Source organism: Sus scrofa, chromosome 16 (assembly GCF_054392235.1).
Source record: "Sus scrofa isolate SSC_HxYL_T2T_F1_AM1 chromosome 16, Sscrofa_HxYL_maternal_Yorkshire_Landrace_v2.0, whole genome shotgun sequence".
Lineage (NCBI taxonomy): Eukaryota > Metazoa > Chordata > Mammalia > Artiodactyla > Suidae > Sus > Sus scrofa.
The window spans coordinates 48,006,431-48,022,943 of NC_139398.1; the positions used below are offsets into that span (position 1 = coordinate 48,006,431).

A 16,513-nucleotide genomic window follows, 5' to 3' on the forward strand; every position below is an offset into this window, starting at 1 on the left:
GCCAGAAAGGGAGTGGAGAAAAGAGAACCTTCTTGCACTGTTGGTAGAAATGTACATTGCTGCAGCCACTACGGGAAACAATATGGAGGTTATTCAAAAAACTAAAAACAGAGTAGCCATAGAATCCAGCAATCCCACTATTTCAACAGGCATATACCCAGACATAACTATAATTTGGAAAGATACATGCACCCCTATGTTCATAGCAGCACTATTTACAATAGTCAAAACAGAGAAGGTACTTAAGTACCTATCAAGAGATGAATAGATAAAGGTGTGGTATGTATACCCAATGGAATACTACTCAGCCATTATGAATGAAATAGTGCCATTTGCAGAAACATAGAGAGACCTAGAAATTATCATACTAAGTGAAGTTAGAAAAGACAAATACCATATGATATCAGTTATATGTGGAATCTAAAATACAACACAAACTTATCTATGAAAACAAAACAGACTCACAGACATAGAGAATAAATTTGTGTTTGCTAAAGGGGAAGTGGTGTGGGAGAGGGAAGGATTATGAGTTTGGGATTAGCAGAGGCAAACTATTATACATAGGATGGATAAACAACAAGGTCCTACTGTATAGCACACTGTATTCAATACCCTGTGATAAACCATTATGGAAAAGGATATGAAAAAGAATATATACATATGTATAACTGAGTCACTTTGCTGTGCAGCAGAAATTAACAGAACATTGTAAATCAACTATACTTCAATAAAATTTTTTTAAAAGGAGGAGATTAGCAAGACAAGCAGAGACATATGACAAAAGGCCTCATGGTAAAGAAACCTGGACTTCATTCCCAGGGCAATGGGAAGCCAATGAAAATTGTAAAAATGGAATGATATGACTTTATTTCTTCTTTAGTGCTGGGCAGCTGCATGAAGAAAATTTGGGGAGCTAGAGAGATAAAAGTTGAGACACCTCTTGGGAGTCTCAGGCTGGGTTTGGGTAGTGATACAGACATGGAGAGAAGTGAACACATGAGATACACTCTGAGGTGGGATCAAATGGGCTACTGGATGTGGGAGTAAAAGGAAGAAAGGACAACTCCCCAGATTTCTAGTTGAGCAACTGCCAAGGTAGTGGTAACGTTTACTGAGATAGAAAAGACTAAAGGAAGGTAAGGTTTATGAGGGGAAAAAAAATTAAAAGTTCTGTGGAAGACACAAGTTAAGTTTGAGAGGACTATGAAACATCCAAGAGGAAAAGTCAATTTGGCTGAAAGCCTGGAGTTCAGAGGATCAGACTGGGCTAAACATATAAATCTGGCATTCATTAGTATCTAGATGATATTTAAAGCCACAGTAGTTGATGAGCTCACCCAGGGAGAGAGTGAAGAGAAGGGGATCTATATTTTATTAGAAGAATTTTAAGATATATTACCCTATAGGCTATGCGATATGTATGGAAAATTTTAGACATGATTTACATTTTGGAAATGACTTTTTAGAGGGAATAGAAGAATGAGAGCCTGAAGTGAAGAAGGGAATTATATAAGCAAAATTAAGAAAAAGGAATCTGTTTCTTGACTGACGTAATAGAGGGAATGCAAGCGACAAAGGAGTCTTAGTGGATTGCCCATTTCTGGCCTGAGAAGGTTATGTAACTACAGCACCATTAAGAGACTAACAAAACAAATAAACTTAAGGGTGGAGGGTGGGACGGCAGAATGATGACTTAAGGTGAAAGCTGAAGCAATGGGCTTGAATGTATCATCCAGAAAAGGCATACAGAAGGAGCATACAAAGCAAGAACCTTGGTGAATACAATCAATTAAAACTGGGGGGGTAAAGAAAGAAAACCCATAAATATGACAGAGGGAGACATCAGAGAGTAGAAGCAGAACTAGGAGAAAATGCAGGTTGTATAACTTAAGGAAGAAGCAAGGGTGGAGAAACCACGGATGGTCACTTGGGTCAAATATCAAAGAGAGATCAAGCAAGATAAAGATAGACATGCATTCTTTGTACCTGTGAATCAGGAATTATTGGTGATCTGACAACCTGCTGGGAGAAGCAAAGATGAGGACTGAATTTGGAGGAGAGAAAGTACGTACACTGTAAAAGGAGAATGACTAAGGGCAACAGAAGGTCAAAAGAGAATCTGCAAAGATGGGAAATGTATACTGAAATTCAAAAACAAGTTGGAGTTCCCGTCGTGGCTCAGTGGTTAACAAATCTGACTAGGAACCATGAGGGTGTGGGTTCGATCCCTGGCCTTGCTCAGTGGGTTAAGGATCCAGCGTTGCCCTGAGCTATGGTGTAGGTCACAGATGTGGCTCGGATCCCAAATTGGTGTGGCTGTGGCGAAGGCCGGCGGCTACAGCTCCGATTAGACCCCTAGCCTGGGAACCTCCATATGCCACAGGTGCGGCCCTAGAAAAGACCAAAAAATAAAAATAAAAATAAATAAAATAAAAACAAGTAAAAGAATAAACTGAGGGCTGAAGCAATTAGTCTGGGATGTGGCAGATACTTTAGGGACTGGAGGGAAGTTAAAGAAGAATGAGCATAAGAGTTGAGTTTGCATGTGTGGGGTGAATAGGAGGTTCCGGGTACTCATTCATGAAAATCCTACTTTCACTATGAAGACACAGGCATGATCACCTGGTGAGGGACAAAGTGACCACCTTGGTGGAAACTTCATTAATACAGTCAAGGGATGACACTATAGAGTCCCCAAGAAGGTGCTGGTGCTAAAACACAGAAATTACCTGCACTAAAACTTTAAAGCAAACCTGGAAAAGGTTAATCCAGTCTCTAAAGCACTTTACAGATGAGCTTTCTTTTAGAGCTTATTAATAAACCACTTAGTCCTCGAAGCACAGAAATATTTTCAAAATTGAATTAGCAAATCTCAAAGTTTTGAAGGATCTGTGGTGGCTAGATGAGCTTAGTTTGATGCAGCACCTTATTCCAGTGACGAGGATTTTTCTCTTCTGCTTCTCAGCTATTATGTTGAACCTATTTAAATTTCAAGGGACACATGTGAACCTAGTCACACTTACAAATGAACTACTTTATAAGTCAAAGGATTTAAAATAGTAAGAGCACAATATTTAGATGCAGAAGACTCACTAACTGCTAACTACTACTGTGGGCAAATGACCTAGCCTCTCGCACCTCTATTTCCTCATTTGAAAATAGAAAAATACATTACTTCCTTAATCCTATGATCCACAGCTTCCCATATCAGAAATCAGGATGCATCCCATTACCATGTACAGATTTCTCATGGTAATAGCCCTGCCTGCTCCCATCTATGCTATTTCTAAGTATACAGTTCATCTTATAGTCAACAAGGCCTCTCAGCCAAGGAAATGATGCTAATACTTGTCTGACACACTTGATGGTGTTGCTGGATGGGTCAACTGACACTGTCTAAGTGAGGTACAGATAATTTTAATATATCACCAATCTGATATCTTAAAATACAGGCTGCAGAACAGTATACATATAACTTTTTCAAATGCTCTTTAAAAATTAAAAAGGGGAGTTCCCGTCGTGGCGCAGTGGTTAACGAATCCGACCAGGAACCATGAGGTTGCGGGTTCGGTCCCTGCCCTTGCTCAGTGGGTTAACGATCCGGCGTTGCCGTGAGCTGTGGTATAGGCTGCAGACGCGGCTTGGATCCCGCGTTGCTGTGGCTCTGGCGTAGGCCAGTGGCTACAGCTCCGATTAGACCCCTAGCCTGGGAACCTCCACATGCCGCGGGAGCGGCCCAAGAAATAGCAAAAAGACAAAACAAAACAAAACAAAAAAATTAAAAAGGACTTATACCAACGTCTAAACTGTAGAAAAGGTAATTTCTACTTTTCTCATTTCATAATAAATATCAGAAGAGAAATCTATATATTAACAAAAGCAAAAATATAAAAATTACTTTTTAAAAAGCTATAGCTCTAAATCTAGGATTTTTAAATTATTGTTAAAAATCTCTCAAGTGGAGTTCCCATTATGGCTCAGCAGTAACAAATCTGACTAGTATCCATGAGGATGCAAGTTCAATTCTTGGCCTCATTTAGTGGGTTAAAGATCCTGCGTGGCTGTGGCTGTGGTGTAGGCCAGCAGTTGTAGCTCTGATTTAACCCCTAGCCTGGGAATTTCCATATGCCGCAGGTATGGCTCTAAAAATAAAACAAACAAAATCTCTCAGGAAACAATAAGTGAATAAATTACAATACAGGATAATATAACGTAAATATTATTTTAGTAGGTTTAATAACTAAAATCTTGTCACATAATTTATTCCCTATACTTACCAAAGTGCTACTCTAAGAAACTTACTTTCCATAACATATAATGTATTAAAAATTTGTAAGCACCAAAATAAAAACCGTGTGTATAGATTACAAACTATCAAATATGAGTATAAAAACTTATAATTTTTAAAAATAAACATTAACATCAAGCCCCCAAGACTGTTACCATGTACCAATACCTAAATCACTGCTATAACAATGTAAGATTAATACATTACTTTAAACTGTATAGAAATAATTTTAAATTTCTTCTAAAAAATTAAATGATTCTTACTCTTTATATCTGTCTGTTTCTTTTATTCATTTTCATCTTTCAATAAACATCAATAAAGAACACGTCTACACAATTATCTTTACTACAGATAAGAATCACAGTTCCGAGGAGGTGAACAGTCAGTTACTCTTAGAAACAGCTCTGCTTGTCCCTTGCTCAATGAGAGAAGGATCAGCCTTCTGAACAGGGACATAGCTCTTAGGGCTTCAAAAGACTTTGTTTAAAATCACCTGTATTTTTCTGTTCCAATTTTCAAGAATGTGACATAATGCCAAAAAGCAAAACTGCCTAAGTACACAGAAAATGAAATATTTAAAGACCTATAATTTTTCTGAATCTACAAATTCAGTGATAGGTATCATTACAAAACAAGTTTGACTAAAGCAAGTGAAAATTATAGAAACAGAAACTAGGAATTTCTGTGACTAGCTAAGTAAGTAACTCATTGTGTTGATTATTTCTCTGTATTTTCCCGAATTATCTTCTAAAACTCACCAACCACAGATCAAAGAAGCTATTCCTACAGCTGGAATAATATAGGACTAGCTGGAAGAATAAAACCTACAAATCTGAAAAACGAAAGTTTTTCAGCTCATAAAAATTTCCACCAGATTAGCCACATTCAAGAAGTAACCACCATAACACATTAAAAAACATTTTAAGTTCTTACTAGTTGATTGACAAAATATCTAATTTGAGTGGCTGAAGTGCAGTCTAACACATTGATACCATTTTCTTATGTTGTGCTGTAACTAGACCACTGTCTCCCTGTCTTTAACAACAAACACATCATCAAGGAAGGTGCATTATGAGACCACCTGGGTCTTTCACCCATGCCCACAGCACTGTCCTAATGTAAATAACTACAGGACAGAAGTATCTATTCTAAGAAGCCTTCTATGAACTTCCCTGCGATGAGGCCAAACATCTTTTACCATAAACCCTTTCCCCCATAGCTCTCACTGCTTAGTGCTTTCATAGTTCTTTGCTGAGTACATCAAAAAACTTTTGCTCTCATTTGTCACCCTACACTAGACCGAAAGCTCTTGGAGCTCAGAGACATAGTCAAATTTCTCATTTTTGCAATCCCAGGACCTACCACTGTCCTTGACTTGTGATAATGCTAACTGGATTATAATTTTCAGTTATTCTACGCTACCTACGCATAAGAAGTAGAAAGAAATTGTCTGAATAAGTCAAGGCAGAGCTTGGGACTGGAGCATCTTTTTTTTGTGTGTGTGGGTGAAGGCAAAGTTTTGCTGTTCTATTGAAGCAATACAAATCTTTTCTCTTCAAAAAAAAAAAAAATCTTTTCTTTTCAACAGGCAATGTCTAATGAGCACCCCTGAAAGAAGTAACAGGCAAGACTTTTCTTCTTGAGTATTTCCTAACCGTTTGATTTCTATATTCCCTAATCTGTTTGGCTTTTATAGGAGATACATCTATTTTTAATGACTAAATCTAACTGCAACCATGTTGGATTAATTTGCCAAAGGAATGAACATGTTTAGAAAATTTCAGGGCATTACCATGTGGCTCAGCAGAAATGAACCTGACTAGTACCCATGAGCATGCTAGTTTGATGCATGGTCCCAATCAGTGGGTTAAGGATCTGGCATTGCTGTGAGCTGTGGTGTAGGTCAAAGATGCAGCTCAGATCTGGCACTGCTGTGCCTGTGGCTGTGGCTGGCATCTGCAGCTCTGATTCAACCCCTAGCCTGGGAACTTCCATATGCCGAACGTGTGGCCCTAAAAATCGGGGAAAAAAAAAAAAAAGAAAGAAAGAAAATTTCAGGTCTACAGAAGCAAGCCTGGGGTCTAGGCCCTGAGGACTCTCCTTCTGTTTCCCTGTGTATTAACATGAAGGAAAAAATGCAATAATAGCCCAGCTCTGCCTTACAAAGATAGCAAGAGAGATTACATAAGAATGTGCATTGTCTTCTTCAAGAAAAAGAGGTACGAAAATTCAGTACTATTCCTGAAAACTTTTGATATTCTGGGCTGATTAGAAATTTGCAAATAAAGTTAGCTTATAGATAAGTAAAATCTTTTCAAGGGACCCCCTAAAAGTGCTTCTCTCTGAAACACTGGTATAAATATCTATTTAAAATCCAGTTCATTTCAATTTATATTCATTTGGGGTTTTAAAAGTTATAAATTACATTCACCCTGTCAACTTTCAAAAATATGACTGGGGATTTCCTATTGTGGCACAACAGAAACGAATCTGACTAGGAACCTTAAGGTTATGGGTTCAATCCCTGGCCTCATCAGTGGGTTAAAGACCCAGTGTTGCCATGAGCTGTGGTATAGGCCAGCAGCTGTAGCTCCGATTGGACCCCTAACCTGGGAACCTCCATATGCTGCAGGTGTGGCCCTGAAAAGCAAAAAAAAAGACTGGGAGGTAGAAAGGAAATAGAATATTACTAACTCACAATTAAAAGTAGAGTACTGCAATGTATACATCTAAGGATGACCTGACCCCCTTGCTGTACAGTGGGAAAATAATAAAAAAAAAAAAAAAAAAAAAGTAGAGTACTGGTTTCCACCATGGCTCAGTGGTAACAAACCCAACTGATATCTATGAGGATGCGGGTTTGATCCCTGGCCTCAATCAGTGGGTAAGGATCCAGTGTTGCCGTGAGCTGAAGTGTAGGTCGCAGACACGGCTCAGAACTGGCGTTGCTGTGGCTGTGGTGTAGGCCAACAGCTGTAGCTCCAAATGGATTCCTAGCCTGGGAACTTCCAAATGCCATGGGTGCGGCCATAAAAAAAAATAATAATAATAATAAATAAAGTAAAGTAAAACATTTTCTCTTTCAATTTCTTACAGCAGTCTACCAGATTTTAAGTTTCTTGAAGGAAAAGACTTCTCCCTGTATCTGCTGCAGTATTTACTTAAACTCAAGTTTATCCCTTAGTAGAATAGTGTGGTATAATGCAAAGACGCTGGGCTAGGTTTCAGAACTAAGTTTAGGGCCTACAGTTCTCTGTATCTCAATGTTCTCATCTACAAATGCACTTACTTCATTGTGCTGGTATAAACTTAAAACTTAGGTTAACAGATACAAAATAATTTTTAAAAATTAAATGAAAATGTACTTAGGCTGTCTTTCAAAAATAATAAGAAAATCAGTTACATTCTGTATAAGTTAGGTCAAAAACAAATATGCTGATACTATTTTGTTTAGTTGATTTATAATGTGTTAGTTTCAGATGTACAGCAAAGTGTGTGTGTGTGTGTGTTCTTTTTCAGGTTCTTTTCCATTATAGGTAATTACAAGACTTTGAATATAGTTCCCTATGCTATATAGTAAGTCCTTTTGGTAATACTTTTATTTCAGGTGGTTTGTAAAATAATTTACAATAGAATTTTAAAATCTTTACGTTTGTATTGAATCTTTACTATAAGTCATATTAAAACCCTAAAGTAAAATCCTTTACCTTTTCTAAGTCTTCAATTTCAGAACTGAAGTTTTTACCCTCATCCATCATTTCCTCTTCTTCAAGAGTTCTTTCATCATCATAGTCATGGACCAGTATCTCAGCAGTGGGGTCAAAATCATGATCCTCAGAAGACAAAGACCCAACTGGAAGGAAACAAACAATCACTTTACAGATTCACAAAGCTATTTACAAAAGAAAATAATTTGTGTTCTACTGCCAGTTCCTTTCAAGGATTATATGCGAGCTCTATTAAAAGAATTACTATGTACTTTACAGGTTATAAAGTAAGACCATATAGTTCTGAAAAAATATCTCAATCAGCAAAAGAATAAGGCTGATTTATAACCACTTTTATTGTAAGTCATGAGAACATGACTTATAATAGCAGCAAAGTGATTTAAACAGAGTAGTCCAAAAAAATGCTCCAATAGAAAAGTCAAATTTGCTAGTAAGTTAATTTAATACATTTGTCTAAAAGCAGTAGAAAAATGTCAGGATTATGAATTGATGATTTCACAAGAATCTGTTATATACTAAGGTGAAAAGGAGAAGTGAATATAAATTCCACTTGTAAAAAAATTATAAATTTTGGAGTTCCCATTGTGGCACAGCAGAAACGAATCTGACTAGGAACCATGGGGTTGTGGATTTGATCTCTGGCCTCTCTCAGTGAGTTAAGGATCCAGGGTTGCTGTGAGCTGTGGTGTAGGTCACAGACGTGGCTCGGATCTGGCATTACTATGGTTGTGATGTAGGCTGGCATCTGTAGCTCCACTTAGACACCTGACTTATAATAGCAGCAAAGTGTTTTAGACAGAGTAATCCAAAAAAAGTAGCCTGGGAATCTCCATTTGCCACAGGTGTAGACCTAAAAAGCAAAATAAATAAATAAATAAAAATGAAAAATATAAATTTTACTCAAATTTTAACCCTCAAATAAAGGTTTAAAACACAACAGAAATCTGGTTTTTAGAACAAATACAAGTTTCAGTAAAGCAGCTATACAGCTATTTGACCGACAAAAGGGGTACAAGCAGTACCTCACCTTTCATGTTTATAACAGAATTTTTTTTTTTTTTTTTTTTTTTTTTTTTTTGGTCTTTCTAGGGCCACACTCACAGGCATATGGACGTTCACAGGCTAGGGATCTAATCAGACCTACAGCTGCTGGCCTAGGCCACAACCACAGCAACACAGGATCCCAGCCATGTCTCAGACCTAGGCGGCAGCTCATGGCAATGCCAGATCCTTATCCCGCTGAGTGACGCCAAGAACCGAACCTGCGTCCTCGTGGATACCAGTTGTGTTTGTTACTGCCTCAATGGGAACTCCCTTTAACAGTATTTTAAGTTCCCTAACAATAAACCGTAAGAGGATGCTTTTTTGGGGATGACTAATAAAGTTCTTATTTTGTTAGTAGGAATGAAGTGAAGTGAAAAGAATGCAAAAAATCATATCTAAAAGTTTTTGGAAGATGTATCCCATTGCAAGTTGTTTTGGTCAATTTAAACCTGTTTATAAAATGGTAATGCTTTTTTTATGGCAAATCTGAAGTCCACAGGATACCCTGAAAACCAGGTGCAAAAAATGAATACTATTTATAATCCCAAAAGAATGAAATCAAATTTATGAAAAACAGGATTTTCAACCATTTGTTTTACTCTAGTATAGACCAAAGATTCCCAGAGCAGGGAGTGGAAAGAAGTATCAGAATCTTGGAGTGGAAAAAGGGAGAAGTGAAATGAAGGATATATTTTACACAAAAATTTTGACCTATTAAATATTTTAACATTTCAAACATTTAAGGACAGGATGAGAGATCATTATCAAAACACTGAATTAGACCAAAGATTTTTCACTAGGGGAAAAAAACCACAGATACAATTCAATGTTTTCAATTCTGAGTTCAGAGAACTCTAATCATCAGTCCTAAAAATAATAAAATTTCTATGGGACTTTATTCTTTAGGAAGTTTACATTATGATATTATTTTTTGAATGCTAGAGATACTAACCTGCTCATTCTAAAAGTGGTTTAATTTTAGAGAAAGATGAATATTTATTAAATATCTGAAAAGCAGAACATCCACAATTACTAATTTCCTTTTTTTGAGAAATTTCTGGAAATCTCTTAGGTACACCAAAGTGTAAAGTAGGAAATAGATGGTAACTTTTCTACATCTTTGAGAGCAGAGAGCTCTACCCTTTTTCACAATCCCCATATCACTTGGCACACTTTAAGGCTTCCCCTTAAAGTAGAAGGTATTCATTCAACAAGAACCAGAAATTGAAGGGCCTGAGGGTCTACTCTTGGCTTTGTCGCTGGCTTTCTGGGACCCAAGGCAACTCATTTAAACTTTCTGGGCCTGGATCCAAAGTTTCATTTGCAGATGACCTCAAGTCTCTTCTGGTCCTAAATTTCTCTCAAAAATTGGCTAATTGATTAAAAACAAGTTATACATTTGTTTAAACACCAAAACCACACCATCTTTTTGCTTTTTATTTAGATTACAACTTGTTAAAAGCAGAGCGATGCAAAATGGAAAAATTCCACTATCATCCAGATGTTTGGCATTATGGACATAAATATTCCTTCCCTGAAATCAGTTATAACAAAGAAATGTTTGTCTCAAAACTAAAGAAAAATTTTAAAACAATTTTTAAATGTAAGGACACAGCTATTTTCAAACAGCCACAAATTTCTTCTACTTGGTGTTGACTATTTTATATTACCATAAATGATAGTCAAGTGAGACCCTTAAGGTTGACTAAATACACAAAATAATATGCAAAGAAATGGACTGTTCACTCCAAGGCAACATGTGGTAACAGAAGACTTGGCAGCCCATCCAGGCTCTGCTATTAACTAGGTGACTCTCAGTAGAGTTATTTTAAAAGTCTTAAGTATAAAATAAGGGAGTTGAACTAGTTCAGAGGCACTTTTCCTGGAGACCATGAGAGGGAAAAGAGGCAGCCAAGAGGGGGCTGGAAAGGGGATGAGAAACTGAAACAAAGCTGTCCTTACATTTTAGCACATGAGGAAAGGTCTTTGCCATGGATGGGTTTCAGGGGTTCCACAAATCCCAAATTGTATGCAATTATCCATTATGGGCAGAGTTCTGGAGACAGAGGCCCTTGCTTTCATGGGATCCTGACAGAGGTTTCTGACACCAAACTATTAAGAAACACTGTCCTGGATGATCTAATGTTGTCTCACTTGAAAAATTCTATTACCACTTTTCTGTGCCAAACTCAGAAAGTGTTTCTTTTGATTAGGGCAGCTTCACTTAACTCTCAATTTTCAGTTTAACACATAGCTACAGACATTTCTCAAATGTGAAAAATGTATGAGACAAAATAAAGACGGTGAGTGATGATTAATAGTCAATATAAGCATCACCAAAGTTCTGACAAATAGAGAGTCCATGCCTCAAAGAAGTTAAAATCTAAACTAAACTGATAAAGTTAGTGGAAAGTTTGGGAAAGATTTAGGATTAACCGTTTCAGACTTGGAGAGAAAAACAACATATGTGAAAATCAAAGCTATGTTACTTAAAAATTTGTCAGCAGCTTTATAACAAAGTATTTTTTTCAACAGGTAAGAAAAAAAAAGTGGTGCAATTGTTCCTTCCTTGAACAACTTAATTACCAAAATGAACACTGAAACTCTTAAAAATCATGAAAAACTCGCAAGACAAATTTTTTGTTGTTAAAACTGAGAAATAGGTCTCTGACCCCCATTACTCCTTGGGACCCATTGAAGAAGTAAGAAAACAGGACAAACCTGGGCTCGAACTTCCAAAAGAAGCCTAGGAGAGAGAAGAAAACGTGCGGTTAGATCGCGCAGCCAAGGCAAGAGGCAGCGCCGGCAACAGGGCGCAGAGGAGGCGGAGTCCAGCGCTCCTCCGCAGCTGCCAAAAGTGCGAGACGTAGCTTCGCTCGGATCGCTCCCGGCCCCTTTCGGGCCCCTCTTGGCTGCCTCGCCTTCCTCCCCAAGTCCCTAGTGTACAAACTTGCAGACCCGGGACGAAGCCCGGAATATAACAGGCAACTCCAAGCCGCCCCTTGGAGCTCAGCAAGTTACAAAGCAGAGAAGCAGAACCCAGAGCAGTCGGCTCGCAGCATCAGTGCCCCATACCCTGGCATCTCAGGATTCCCCCAAATCCCACCCGGCTCTCCAGGGCCCGAAACAACACCTCGAAACCCAATACCCTTTCCAGGAAGGGGACTCGCCCTCCGAACACCTAGTCCACCCCCTGGGGCCCGGAAGCCCCAACTCCGGGGCTGTCCTCTGCTCTGAAGCGTAGGCCAGCTCGCAACCGGACACTTGCCCCCAAACCAAAGCGCAAGCCCCCCATCCTCTCTCCCGCGTCCAGAGATGAGGACTCGCAGTCCTAGAGATGCTGGTTTCTTCCAGCGTGTTCAGTCGCTCCCCTGGCCCTCCAGCGAGCACCTCGCCCCAGCAGCTCCAGTCGAGGGGCTTCTGTAGCGCCACCCCGTCCCCCTAGCTCACTAGTCCCTGGGGACACAGCCAGGGTATCTTCGCTCGCCTTGCCTCCCTTCTTCAGCCCAGTGGAGAGAGCCCGTGAGAGAGAGCGTCGAGGGTCTCGGTCCTCCCCGTTTAGCCCCAGGAGCTCCCGCACCTCCCGGGCTGCGGGGCGGAGAGTCCCGCTCGCCTCCCGCGAAGCCCAGCGGCCGCGCATCCCGCTCGCCTCCGAGCCCGGAGCAAAGTGGAGCGTGAGGCTTCGCCGCGCCGCAGCCTGGACCCGGTGGGCTGGGGACAGAGAACACTCCTCCCGCAGGGCAGTGGCGCAGCCCGCTCCCCGTTTTGCAATCCGGCCGCGGAGGTGGGGGGGCTCGGCCGGTTTCCACCCACCCCGGCCCCGGGAGGCGGCGCGGAGGCTTCGGCGGCCCGCGTCAGCTGCCCGAGGGCAAGGCACGGCGCCGTCCCTGGGCAAAGGCTCGCTGCCGCGGGCCGCCGCCCCCCGGCCGGCCCCGTCGCCCGGCCGGGTAGGGGCCGAAGCCGCCGCGGCCTAGTCCCGGAGGGAGACCGCTCCCGCGCCCGCTCCCGCCCCCCGGCCGGCCCCGCCGCCGCCCGTCGCCGCCCTGCAGCCCCGCGCCGCCGCGCCGCCCCCCGTGGGGCCGTGAGAAGGGCCCCGGATCCCCCAAAGCCGGCTCGGGGACCACGAGAGGCCGCCGGGCGCCCGCTCCAGCCCGGCCGCTCCTGCCCGGTTTTCCTGCTCACCTCCGCCATATTGGTACCTTTAGGGCGAACGAGCAGCGCCGAGCCCAGTCCCCGGATGGGGCGCCTGAGCCAATCGCAGCCGCCGCCGCCGCCGCGGTCCGCCCGGCACCCGCCCGGCGGCGGAGGCGGCTCGGCCCCTTATAGGGCAGGGCGGCCCGCGACACCCCCGGCCCGCTCGTCAGCACACCCCTCCCGGCGCCCCTCGCCGCTCCCCGCGCCCACTGCGGACCGGTCGACCCGCACCCGCTTTCACCCGCCTTTCCCTTCTTGGCTGTAGTAAAGTTCCTGCCAAATTGTAGGCGGACGGGGACGGATGGAAACACGAGCGCGGGACAGACCAGGTCCAGCAAATCCAGGCCCAAGAGCCGTCCGTGGCGGCTACGGAACAACCGACCGATACTCCGGTCCGGGAGGACGTGGGGGAAGTGAGCGACAGACTTGGAGGGACAACTCGACAGACTTTCGTAAGTTAGAAGAGAGGAGGTGGTCGACGGAGTATATTGATGGCTGAGAGGAAGCCCCGAGAAATGGGAGAGGAGACTGATGGACGGCAGGGTCAATCCAGGATGAGAGGACAGCTACCAGGCATTTTTCAGTTTCGCCTAAGAGACCTGCAGGAGTGGGTGATGCTGATCAGCCCATGGAGTACATGGTGGAAGTAGTCATTTACCAAACAGGCTCTGGAAGATCGTGACAGTACCGAAGATAAGACAAAAGATAACAGGGCAAGGAAGTGATGATGAGTAGACTTGGCACAATTCAAAGAGATGCTTACAAAACATAAACTGTGCACGTGCGAAAAGAAATTTTGAACAGTGCTAGAGGTTGTTAATCACCAAATAGTCCAGGGGATGACCCAGAGGTACACACTTGATAGACCTATGGAAGGGCAGGAATATAGTAGTATATCAGAGGCTCTGAACTGACTCCCAAAACTCGACCTCCCACCTCCTTCCCAAAAAGGTCAAACATTTGCTTAGGGTCAAATGGGAAAGGAGACCTGTGGGCACTGGATGGGTTGAGGAGGGAGGACAAGGCTTAAGAGGTGTACCTGATCCTAAGCATGCGGTATGGCCATTTGATCTTCACTGGGAGACCTAAGTGTAACTCCTGGCAGGTCCATTTTCACAATTAATAACTTTGAGCAAATTACACAAAAATATTCACCAACAACTAGTTGGTAGCTCACAGAGGCAAATCCTGCAAGAAATCAAGTCTGCATGCCTTGAGACATGGCTTGTCTTGAGGCAGGAGACCAGAAATAATATGTATGGAAAACAAAGAAAAAATGTGGAAAAGAGAATTTTACTCTAAGGTCCTGGATAAGTGAGATGCAAACACAGAGAAGTATGGCAGGCCCTACAGAAACTTGGAGAAGAACATAATCTCAGACCTCAAAGCTCTTCTCCTAACTATTGCTGCAGTACCTAATATTAAATAAAAGCATGTGGTTATTTGCTGTAATCTCACAAATTGAGATTTTTGGGATTTTTTTAGAAGCTAAAACTTTCCATACTTTGAGTCCAAGCATGAAAGGTCTGGATTTTAATCTGGGGTCGCCTTCGATTCACCCCTCCAAGGGCACATACAGAGGATGAGGCTGGAGACTGGATTATGGATAGGAGGGGAGAGGGTTACTTTCAACCTTTATAAGCAAGGCATCTGAAAATTAAAGTTACCCCACTGGTAAAAGTTATTTATTTATGGAAATTTTAGGAGAACAGTCACCTCCACCATTTCAAAACATCATAAAGACATGGAAAATTACACTTTCCCTGCTGCGAAAGCTATCTTTCGACCTTTTGTCCAGTCAAATAACAAAAACAGCTGAACTTTGAAACCAGAGGGCTTGGCACACATTGTATGTACTGTCCTCAATGAGGCGTTTAGAGTTTTCAAAGTAAGGAAAAAAAAAAAAAAAAAAGGCTTGAAATTAAGTGCAAGTGATTCACTTCAGAAATGTGGCAGTGAGCACGCCCTGTGGACAGAGTCATTAAACAATGCCCTGAGCTTCACCAGACTGGAGCTGGGATCCGAGTCCGAAAGAAAAGATCTCTAGCAGCCTGCCTTGTCATACCTAACACTAAGAAGAAATGTCTTCATAGCAAAATGTGGCTACTCCAAACTATAAAAGTAGCCTTAGGTTCTATCTGCCATATTTGAGAAATATATGGACTCAAGTACTTGCATAAACTTAGTAGAGTTTCTGTAGATTCTCTTTTTATTAATCTGTAAAGATTTCGTAAAGGCACTTGTAATTTTGATTGCTTATAGACTCTCCATCCTAGTATGTCATTTGCATAGTCTGTGTCCAAGGTATTACATAAGGATTCATAGAAGAATGAAGCGAAAATAATTTGCATCTTAAGAAAACAGAGCTACTTTCCCTTTCCTAATCCCTAAGGAAAAAGTTTTCCACCCAGTCTTACATAACACATTCCTTTTACGATAAAGTGTGTAAAGTCTACTGTTTGTACATGGATCTTTCTTTTTGATGACAAGACTTCCAGGAGTTGGTACAGATAAAAAGTCCCCTTGTTCTAGGAGTTGAAATTTTAAAAAAATACTTTTTACTGTTGTTATTATTATACCGTCACTCTACAACAGGTGGCATTATATAGAAAGTCTTATGCTGGACATTGGACACTACAGAATCACCATAAAGTCCTTGTTAAAAGCTGACAATGTAACTGAGTAATTTTTATATGTGGTGGATGGGAACCAGAGCAAGGAAAACTCAAAACCAAAACCATGGTAACCCTAAGGAGAACCAAAATGTAATAGATCCTCTAGCCATCTTTAGAAAAGAAATAAATCAAGAAAAGATCATAGAATGGATAAGCGATGAGATCCCGCTATATAGCACTGGGAACTATATCTAGTCACTTATGATGGAGCATGACAATGTGAGAAAAAGAATGTATATACGTATGTGTGACTGGGTCACCTTGCTGTACAGTAGAAAATTGACAGAACACTGTAAACCAACTATAATGGAAAAAATAAAAATCTTTTAAAAAAAGAAAAGATCATAAATGAGTGGTTTGAGATGTGTTACAGTAAACATGTACAATAAAATAAGAAAGTATAAATTTAAAAAATGAGGACCAGTGAAATGAATTAATCTAGGAGCTTAACACCAGGGAAAAAGTTAAAAGAAAAAAATGTGCAGATAATGAGGTGTAATGTACAACATGAGAGTTAAACCATAAATTTGACTGAGACCTTTCTGGAGCCAAAGCAAAAAATAAAAAATTAATATAATCAGTTG

At 41.1% G+C, this 16,513-nt stretch overlaps 1 protein-coding gene across 4 annotated transcripts in view; it reads right to left on the reverse strand.

Moving 5' to 3' along the window:
• Nucleotides 1-13,272, reverse strand: part of MIER3 (MIER family member 3) — a 34,992-nt gene extending 21,720 nt beyond the window's left edge. The window contains exons 1-3 of one of the 4 annotated variants that reach the window (XR_014831354.1): nt 12,641-12,817; nt 11,782-11,806; nt 7,996-8,141 (exon numbers count right to left, since the gene is read on the reverse strand). Coding sequence is in view for 3 of the 4 variants with exons in the window: in XM_013984794.3 (XP_013840248.1) it covers nt 7,996-8,141; nt 11,782-11,806; nt 12,641-12,700 (231 nt within the window). In the remaining variant the exon portion in view is untranslated. Of the gene's footprint in view, nt 1-7,995; nt 8,163-11,781; nt 11,807-12,640; nt 12,837-13,242 lie in introns of those variants that run through there. The other 3 variants (XM_003359776.5, XM_013984794.3, XM_085002276.1) reach the window with 3 other exon arrangements.
• Nucleotides 13,273-16,513: the final 3,241 nt, after the last annotated feature.